Source organism: Phaseolus vulgaris, chromosome 1 (assembly GCF_051622355.1).
Source record: "Phaseolus vulgaris cultivar YP4 chromosome 1, ASM5162235v1, whole genome shotgun sequence".
Taxonomy (NCBI): domain Eukaryota; kingdom Viridiplantae; phylum Streptophyta; class Magnoliopsida; order Fabales; family Fabaceae; genus Phaseolus; species Phaseolus vulgaris.
Genome location: NC_143498.1, coordinates 1,709,011 through 1,718,969, shown reverse-complemented (window position 1 = coordinate 1,718,969; position 9,959 = coordinate 1,709,011). Strand labels below are relative to the sequence as shown.

The window sequence follows — 9,959 nt, the reverse complement described above, 5'->3', positions numbered from 1 at the left end:
CTTTTTGAGCTGAAAAGGTTAAAATGCTACTCTTAATATATTTTACTAAATCATTAATATTAATAAAAATTTAAGAAAAACTGATTATAATGGTAAGTTTTATCTTTATTTAGCATATCTCATTTTTATTTATTTAAGAAGTTACCCATAGAAGTTACATTAGACCAATCTCTAACATACATGTTGCTGAACTCTTAGTTTGGGCCCTGTTCGAAACTTCTTTTGTTGGGTCCTTGGCCCAAAATATAGAAGCCTACCTCAATTTGACTTTTGGACTTCAGCGGTCCACGGTTCAACATTTTTCTTTTCAGGTAGAATTAACTAGGTTCTGATATTTCTTTTAAAGGGTGTGTCCGTGTTAGATACACGTATCGAAATTCATTTTTGTAAAACACGTATCAGTGAAGTGTCCAATTCAAAAAATATTTATTGAATTTTTTACTATTTTAGTATGATTCTAACACAATTTTAAAAAAGTAAAATATATTAATTTTCTAAAAACTTAAATTTATTGTATAAATTTTTATTATGATTGTAAAAATAAAAAACAAATTAATTTGAACCAATCATAAGAAACATCTTTCTATTACAAAAGAAAAACTAAAACATACTTGTACACATAAGTCTTTATTATCAATTTATATAATTCATAATTATATAATATATAGATTCGTATCTCCATATCCTACATTTTAAAAATTATACTTATCTTTGTATCCGTGTCCGTATGATAAAAAAAATTGTTTAGCAATATAAAATTTATCGCAGGGATAAATTCAAAATAAATTATGTGTAATGTTTTTTTACTACACTCTTAAAAAATAATGTAATGATTTCAATATAAACTATTTTTTATTATCTTAATTGTTATTTTCAATTCCTAGTGCTAAACAGACCATGATTAAGAGTAAGAACAAAAAGAATACTAACAAAATTATCAGAATCTACAATTAACAATTTTTCTTTGCATAAATTAAAATCAAATAGGTCTATATTTGTATAAACTTCAAATCTATTTAAATTTAAATTTTTGTACAAAAGGGCACCCTTTTTTTTCGTGAAAAATATATTTTATATTTGTATCTTTTGACGAATAGGCACAAATTTTCAGACTTACTTCTTTTAATAAATAAAACACATAAGTTTACAAATCATTAAGAAATTAAACTTGACATAATTTTACAAATCATTAAGAAATTAAACTTGACATAATTTTACAAATCTTCCATACCATGGATACATGTATTGCTTATTCTTTTGCAAAAAATAATACAATTTTGATTACTTTACAAATCTCAAAGACGTTTATAATTTAAAACTTTAACAAAAGAAAAAGGGGACCCACCACTTTAATGGAATAGAAGTGTTTAACGCGTGGTAATAAATGCAACAACATTTCCCTCATTCAACTCTTCCATGCAACTCTTTGGCTATAAATACAACCACACTTCTTTTCCTCTCTTCATTCATATAACAACTCACAAAGCCTTCTCATTCTCATCTTCAACTCATGGCCATTTTCAAAGCTCTCTTAGCTTCAATCCTCATTTCTCAAGTCATTGTGATTCTTGTAGAATCAGATTCAATGGTAAACCTCTAAATTTTTCTTTTATATATATATTGTTATATAATTTTCTTTCAGTTGAAAATCACACATCGATTATAGATTTAAGACATTTCATAGTTTATAAGTGAATGAAAACTTCACTTCACTTTATATGTCGGTTGTGTTAGACTTAAAATACATTTTTTAATACTTTTTATTTCATACAAATCATATTATTACGTTGGTGATTGCAGTTGGTGCTGCATGATTTAAAATCAGTGTTAGTGGGTGTCATAGATATATAAAACGTTAGATGTTTTTTCTTACCGTTTGTGTATTCTGTATAAAGATTGAAATATTTCTGAAATATCTACTTTTATTCATTTATTATTTGCTGATAAAAAAATATTATTAGGTTGAAATTGTGTTTTTCCTCTATCTTTGTTTTTTCCAATCAACCTTCAAAATGACTTGTTTGATGTTTTTGTTTTCTTAAACATCACAGGTAATCAAGAACATGGTAGAGGGACCAAGTCCTAACCCTTCTCCTTCACCTCCAACCATAAGTGAGTTAACTTTAGGGTTTATCTTTGATGTTGTATAGTTCATATTTTGATAAGTATTTTTGTTATATATGTAGATTGTGATGGTGAATGCAGTAGAAGGTGTGAATTATCATCAAGACCAAATCTATGCAAGAGGGCATGTGGAACATGTTGTGAAAGGTGCAATTGTGTGCCTTCGGGTACTAATGGTCACTATGAAGAGTGTCCATGCTATGCAAATATGACTACTCATGGAGGAAGACACAAATGTCCTTAATTAATCACTTTTATTGTCTTCTATATATCGATATAAATTAGTTTGGTTGTTCAGCACTAATGTATTAGATCTCATCAGAATTTCGCAGTTAAGTATGTTTGGATGAGAATAGTACTAAGATGGGTAACCTCCTAGAAAGTTATTGTGTTACACCTAAAAAAAATAGTTTGATTGTTTATCATGCACTTTTGGTGCTACATAGTTACTTGTTACTAAAGTGAAGTTTCACCTTGCTTTGTTTTCAAGAAATTTTTTCTCTTCTTTCTTTCATGTCTTAAAAGATACAAAAGGAAAAAAAACATGTTTTCTAAAGATGCAATATTAGATAGTTGAATTCATCTAAAAGTTGATACTTAATTATATATTAATTATATATCAAAGTTAAAACTTTTAGAACTATACATATTTTTTTGGTGAACCAAGATTTTACTTTATAAAATTAGTCATCTAATCAACTTGCACACAAAGATTAATTTTGGACAGATCTTACTTAGCTATTATACCAAAATCCTTTGCCCTTCAATAGTAAAAATTTAAATCAAATGTTTTATCTACTTACATATATATCTTGTCACTTTAAAATATAAAAAAGTATATATATATATAATTATTTTTATTTAAGTATTATTGAGATGAGAAAAATATTATTGGGATAAACGATTCCGTAAAAGCTAGTAAGATTTTCTGAATAAAACCTAGTGATACATTAAAAAAACCATTACTTTTAATATATTAATTTAGTCATGTAATTTTAAAAAAATCTTTGATTATCATTACATTTTCTTCAAATTAAACAATTATAGATCATATATTTTTTAAAAATGAATTAAAAAAGTTAGGTGAGTGGTAAATGAGGTATATATCCAAATTATATATCAGCATCTACATCAATGTATGTAATTTTTGGACTTGGGAAATTGTTGAAAATGTAATTGAGTCAATGACCCAATCACATCATGAATCAAAGTTAGAATTTTGCACTTTGCTTCAAGCTGAAAATTTATTTTCCTTTCCTTTGGGGTTAAGTCTTGAGTCTTGAACAATGATTTCTTTTAAGCAACTTATCTGACCAAAATTGGAGGTAACATTAATAATAATAAAAAATTTAAATATAAAAAAAAATTATTTTTAAAAAAAAATTAATTTAATTAATATAATAAATAATTATTTTTTATTTTTTAAAAAAAATATTTAATGATTTTCTTTTTAGTTTTACAAGATATTCCTCCATTCCAATATGGGGGCTAGTAATGTTGATTACCATAACTTGGTGCAGGTTTTTGTCACCCTCACCCACAAACAACTTCTTCCAACCTAATTCCCTTTTAATAACATAAATAAATATCTTTAAAAACCACAATTGTTTACGCAGAATGATTTTGAAAATTCTAAATTTGAATTTCTTAGAGATAATGAAGAAACCAGTTTTTATTTTTTTTAATAAAAAAACAAGATGTCTAAATGATGATTTTTTAGCTAGCTATACCGAAAAGTTTAGGAAGTTAGAATATACTTCTTTATAATAATTTTAAAAGAGAGAAAAATAAATTTAATTTATGCATAAATTAAAAATTTGATAAATCATATAAAAAATTTCATTTTTATTATTATAAAAGAAAGCTAATTTTATTTTTTAAAATATTTATAATTTTTTTTTCCTGATATGCCTTTGTTCACATTTGATTTCCTTTATTGTGCTCTAACCATTTCTTAAAGAAATATTTCTCTACATTTTTTTTATCCAATGTTTGTTTAGTTTAGTTTCGAAAAGTTGAAAATGAATTACCTTAGTGAGAACTCTATTATAATAATTTTTTATTTTTTAAGACTCCTTCGCTGAATTTAGCTAGTTAAGAACAATATAATTTAAAAAAATAAATATTAAATACAAAATTAAATACGAAAAAATGGAATCATAGAGGGAATTACTATGAATAAAATGACGAAAATATAAAATAATAATTCTCATTGATATAACAATGAAACATTACAAGACAGACAAGTACATCTTATGAAAGAAAAGTAATCAAAAATAAGATTCACAACGTAGTACTTAATTTTAATTCTGTACTATCTAAATACTCATAATCACGTAGTGAAGACTTGATGGTTCAAAAGTATTAATATTATTACTTCACTCAAAAACACGTTATATATATAATATTAAATTTATGCATGATGAAGCCTAAGGGCATTTGCGTTTGCCATCATGAGTAGTTAACCTAGCATAACATGGACACATTCCTTGGTGTCCAGAAGTACCGGGTGGGACGCAGTTGCAGCGTTGACAACAAGTTCCACAAGCTCTTTCGCAGAGATTTGGATGAGATGATAAACTACACCTCACACCACATGCTTGATTACAGTCTGAACATCAAAATATGTATTCATTATACTTAACTCAATTTCTATTATTAGTTCATAAAAAAATGTGTATATATGTATTACCTATCTGCTGAAGAAGAGAACCCTGCATTTGTTCTTGCACCTGCAGTTCCCCAAAACCATGCATAAATTGGTTAGTTAATCCTAGTTGAAACAATTAAAAAAACCAACTTATCTTTGGTTCATATTGTTATATGAAATGATCGATAAAGAAAAAAACAAAACAAGCAAAGTATTTGAATCTTTTATACCGATTGATGAGCATCAACGAGATGAAGCAGGAGAAGCAAGGCAAGAAGGGAAGCAAGTATGAGCTTAGAAAGAGCCATGGCTAAAGGTAACTGTGAGTTTAGATGGAGATGTGTATGTGTATTGTTATTGGAATGAAAAGCATGAAGAAGGGTATTTATAGTTGTGTGAGGTATGAAGAGAAGGTGATCATTACTATAATGATGACAATAATTGTTAATTTGTATTTTTTTATTAAAAACAGAATTATTATTATTATTATTAGCATTAACCAAATAATACAAATTAAATTAATATTATATTTATATTTAATTTAGCATTATTTTAATTGATATAAAAAATAATTAAAAAATAATATAATAATTAATGATGAATTAATGTGAGAGCCCATATTTAAATATCAACTTAAATAACCAGAATATGTTTCAGTCTAATAAATTTTTAAAAATAAACTCTAATAAATTATCATCAATAACAATCAATTTGTAATCCATTATATAATGTTATTTATTAAATAATATCAGCTTTTAAATGTTAACAAATACTGATTTTAAATGTTAAAATAAAATTTTAAATTAAATATTTTTATATTTTTATATATCTTATTTACTTTAAAATATATAAATACCATATATATTATTTTTAAATATTATTGAGATGAGAAAAATAGTATTGGGATAATCATCCCATAAAAGCTACTCGAATTTTTTACAAAACCTGGTGAAAGATAAGAAATATTTGTTATATATCAATGTAGTTATACAAACAATTCATATAGTAGCATCAACAACATTTACAAGAACTTTTGGTGATGGAAGGACTCAAACTGTTACAAATTAGGTATATGAAGGATAATATGTTGCTCATTTATGAGTAAAAAAATTGTGATTTTGCAAAAATTATAGTAGAAAACAAATGTGGCTAGAGATATTTTAACATATAAGATATTTTAAAATGTTGATATCATCAAAATACACATTTAACATTAGTATTCTCTAATAATTAAAAGCAGATATTATTTAATAAATAAATAACTTTATATGTCATAGATTACAATTATTATTGATGATAATTTATTAGAGTTGATTTTTAAAAGTTATACATAGTGTTGGTTAGATTTATGCTAATTTATTAAAGTTGATTTTTAAATATGGATTCTCATATTAATTTACCATTAATTATTAAATTAATTTTTAATTAATTTTTTTATTTTTTTATTACTTATTTTCTATTTACTCAAAAGGAGCAATTAAAATGATATCAAAATCCGAAACATTTTGAAAAGCAATATTATACCTCATTTTTTACTATATTCTATTCTTCAATTCATTTATCCTAGCAGAACATCTCATTAATTACAACTCCCATCAATATCAAAACATATTATACATTAATAAATGAAATTAATATTTGATTTAATGTTAATTTAATTGATACAAAACTTTTTAATTAAAAATTAAGTTAATAATTAATGATGAATTAATATGAGAGGTAATATTTAAAAACCAACTTTAATAAATTTGCATAACTCTACTCAACACTACATAGGGTGAACTTTTGAAAATCAACTCCAATAAATTATCATCAATAATAATTTTAATCTATGCCATATAACGTTATTTATTTATTAAATAATAGCAACCTTTTTTTTAATTGTTTCTTATTGACTTTAATGTATTTATATATCTTATTTGCTTTAAAATATATAAAATCCATATATTATTTTTAAATATTATTGAGATGAGAAAAATAATATTAGAACAGACAATCTCTGAAAGCTAGACAGAATTTTTAATAAAACTGATGAAAGAGAAAAAACCTTATTTTTTATATATTAATTTTGTCATATAAATAGCTCATAGTATATATACAAAAATATAGTCATATAAATAGCTGATAATATAAATAAAAAACTATTCATAAAAATAGATGATAATATATAAAAAAAAAATTAGTCATATGTGTTCGGAATTATTCCATATGTAACATATGTAATGCACACAAAAACAAAACCAGGTTTGGTTGCTTTTTACTTTTGTTTTTAATTTTAGTTTTTATTTTTTATTTTTAAAAAGAAGTTAAATTGTTTTTCATCGAAACTCACAATTATTTTTTTATTAAATTGAACAGACTAAAAAATAATCAGATTTACCTAGGAAGATAATCCAACACTTTATCAACTAATCTTTGTTATTTTTATTATCTATTTACATTAAAAAAATTGTAGTCATAATATATACACACGTGTGTATTTTTTTAAAAAAACAATTAGTGATATATTTGTAATTTTTAATGATATATGATTAAAACAATTTTTATTTAAACGTGTAAGAAATGATCCATGTTTGTTTGGTTTCGAGGTAATAAAAATGAATTACGTTAGTGAAGAACTTTATCATAACAACTTTTTATTTTCAAAAGACTGCTTCTTCTATATGCTGAATTTAGGAGCTAAGAACAACATAATTTTAAAAAATAAATATTAATTACAAAATCAAACATTAGAAGATGGTATCATAAGATAAAATGATGAAAGCATCAAATAATAATTCTCATTGATATAACGATGAAACATTACAAAGAAGACAAATACACCTTATAAAGAAAAAGTAATCCGAAATTCACTACGTAGTTCTTAATTTTGTAGTATCTTAATACACATAATCACGTAGTGAATACTCGATGATCCAACAATAATTGAAAAAAAATGGTTCAATAATAATAATATTATTATTATTATTAATTCACTCAATAACACGTTATATAATATGAAATTTATGCATGATGTAGTCTAAGGACACTTGCGTTTGCCATCATGAGTAGTTAACCTAGCATAGCAGGGACACATTTCTTGGTTTCCAGAAGTACCAGGTGGGACGCAGTTGCAGCGTTGACAACAAGTTCCACAAGCTCTTTCGCATAGATTTGGATGAGATGATAAATGACACCTCACACCACATGCTTGGTTACAGTCTGAATATCAAAACATGTATTCATTATACTTAACTCAATTTCAAATTATTAGTTCATAAAAAAATGTGTATATATGTATTACCTATCTGCTGAAAAAGAGAACCTTGCATTTGTTCTTGCACCTACGGTTCCCCCAAAATCATGCATAAATTGGTTAGTTAACCCTAGTTGAAACAACTCAAGAAAATCAACCTAACTTTGGTTCATATTGTTATATGATATGATCAATAAAGAAAGAAAACAAAACAAGCAAAGTATTTGAATCTTTTATACCGATTGATGAGCATCAACAAGATGAAGCACGAGAAACGAGACAACAAGGGAAGCAAGTATGAACTTAGAAAGAGCCATGACTAAAGGTAATTAACTATGGAGTTTAATTGAAGATGTGTATGTGTATTGTTATTGAAATGAGAAGCATGAAGAGGGGGTATTTATAGTTGTGTGAGGTATAAAGACAATAATTGTTAAATTTTTTATTGAAGACAAAATTATTATTATTATTATTAACATTAACCAAATAATACAAATTAAATTTATGTTAACTTTATCTTTACATTTGATTTAATGTTAATTTAATTGATATAAAAAAAATCATTTAATAATTAATGATGAATTAATACGAGAACCAATATTTAGATATCAACCATAATAATCAACATCCGTCTAACTCTTATAATTTGTTAAAAATCAACTCTAGTAAAATATTATCAATAACAATCAATTTGCAATCCATTGTATATAATGTTATGCTATTTATTTATTAAATAATACCAGCTTTTAAATGTCAGCAAATACTAATTTTAAATGTTAATTTTCATGATAATAAAATTTTAAATTAAATATTTTTAAACACTTATATATCTTATTTACTTTAAAATATATAAAATCCATATATACTTTTTTTAAAAAATATTATTGAGATGAGAAAAATAATATTGGGATAATGATTCCGGAAAAGCTAGTCAGAATTTTTGACAAAACTTGGTGAAAGATAAGAAACATTATTGTTTATATATCAATGTATTTATATAAACAACTAATATAGTAACATCAACAACATGTACAAGAACTTTTGGGGATGGAAGGACTTAGATTGTTAAAAATTAGGTATATGAAAGATAATATGTTGCTCATTTATGATTAAAAAAACTTTGGTTTTGCAAAAATTATATAAAAAAACAAAGTGTGGTTGCAAATATTTTAACATATAAAATATTTTAAAATGTTAATATCACAAAAATATACATTTAACATCAGTATTCTCTAGTTATTAAAAACTGATATTATTTAATAAATAAAAAACAATAAATAACGTTATATGCCCTTAGATTACAAATTATTATTGATGATAATTTATTAGAGTTGATTTTTAAAAGTTCTACATGGTTTGTTAGACTTATCCTAATTTATTAAAGTTGATTTTTAAATATTGATTTTCATATTAATTTATCATTAATTATTAAATTAATTTTTAATTTAATTAATTAATTTTTACATCTTTCACAGTCCCAGATTTCTTCCTTATTTTCTATTTCCTCAAAAGGAAAAATTCAAAACATTTTGAAAAGCAATATTATCCAACTCCTAAATCGTGAATTGTTAACCTCCTATTTGAGTATAACTTTAATACCTCATTTTTTACCATATTAGATTTTTCAATTCATTTATCATAGCATAACACCTCATTAATTACTGCTCCCAACAATATCAAAGCATATTATACATTAATAAATGAAATTAATATTTGATTTAATGTTAATTTAATTGATACAAAACTTTTTAATTAAAAATTAAGTTAATAATTAATGATAAATTAATATGAGAGTTATTATTTAAAAATCAACTCCAATAAATTATCATCCATAATAATTTGTAATCTATGCTTGTTAAACGTTATTTATTTATTAAGTAATATCAGTTTTTTTATGATGTTTCTTATCAGCTCTTATGTACTTATATATTTTATTTGCTCTAATATGTA

The 9,959-nt window shown here is 24.1% G+C and overlaps 3 protein-coding genes across 3 annotated transcripts; 1 reads left to right on the top strand and 2 right to left on the bottom strand.

The window, feature by feature from the left end:
* Positions 1 to 1,440: 1,440 nt before the first annotated feature.
* Positions 1,441 to 2,612, top strand: LOC137816336 (gibberellin-regulated protein 11). Its single transcript, XM_068619432.2, has 3 exons — positions 1,441 to 1,588; positions 2,052 to 2,112; positions 2,187 to 2,612. The coding sequence occupies exons 1-3, from the start codon at positions 1,511 to 1,513 to the stop codon at positions 2,366 to 2,368; spliced, it is 321 nt and encodes a 106-aa protein (XP_068475533.1). The 5' UTR covers positions 1,441 to 1,510; the 3' UTR covers positions 2,369 to 2,612.
* A 1,941-nt stretch (positions 2,613 to 4,553) lies between these two features.
* Positions 4,554 to 5,082, bottom strand: LOC137815398 (gibberellin-regulated protein 11). The gene is made up of 3 exons (XM_068618540.1): positions 5,005 to 5,082; positions 4,817 to 4,856; positions 4,554 to 4,735 (listed from the first exon to the last, which is right to left on the bottom strand). Exons 1-3 carry the CDS (start codon positions 5,080 to 5,082, stop codon positions 4,554 to 4,556), a joined length of 300 nt encoding a protein of 99 aa, XP_068474641.1.
* A 2,711-nt stretch (positions 5,083 to 7,793) lies between these two features.
* Positions 7,794 to 8,355, bottom strand: LOC137815397 (gibberellin-regulated protein 1). The gene is made up of 3 exons (XM_068618538.2): positions 8,249 to 8,355; positions 8,058 to 8,097; positions 7,794 to 7,975 (listed from the first exon to the last, which is right to left on the bottom strand). Exons 1-3 carry the CDS (start codon positions 8,324 to 8,326, stop codon positions 7,794 to 7,796), a joined length of 300 nt encoding a protein of 99 aa, XP_068474639.1. The 5' UTR covers positions 8,327 to 8,355.
* Between the last annotated feature and the right edge of the window lie 1,604 nt (positions 8,356 to 9,959).

Bases quoted from the DNA above. Each gene is read 5' to 3' on its own strand.
- LOC137816336 (XM_068619432.2), top strand. From the start codon at position 1,511: ATGGCCATTTTCAAAGCTCTCTTAGCTTCAATCCTCATTTCTCAAGTC. The intron at 1,589-2,051 runs GTAAACCTCTAA...TAAACATCACAG, and splicing joins TTGTAGAATCAGATTCAATG to GTAATCAAGAACATGGTAGA. The intron at 2,113-2,186 runs GTGAGTTAACTT...TTATATATGTAG, and splicing joins TCCTTCACCTCCAACCATAA to ATTGTGATGGTGAATGCAGT.
- LOC137815398 (XM_068618540.1), bottom strand. From the start codon at position 5,082: ATGGCTCTTTCTAAGCTCATACTTGCTTCCCTTCTTGCCTTGCTTCTC. The intron at 4,857-5,004 runs GTATAAAAGATT...GGGGAACTGCAG, and splicing joins TCGTTGATGCTCATCAATCG to GTGCAAGAACAAATGCAGGG. The intron at 4,736-4,816 runs GTAATACATATA...TTTGATGTTCAG, and splicing joins TTCTCTTCTTCAGCAGATAG to ACTGTAATCAAGCATGTGGT.
- LOC137815397 (XM_068618538.2), bottom strand. From the start codon at position 8,326: ATGGCTCTTTCTAAGTTCATACTTGCTTCCCTTGTTGTCTCGTTTCTC. The intron at 8,098-8,248 runs GTATAAAAGATT...GGGGAACCGTAG, and splicing joins TTGTTGATGCTCATCAATCG to GTGCAAGAACAAATGCAAGG. The intron at 7,976-8,057 runs GTAATACATATA...TTTGATATTCAG, and splicing joins TTCTCTTTTTCAGCAGATAG to ACTGTAACCAAGCATGTGGT.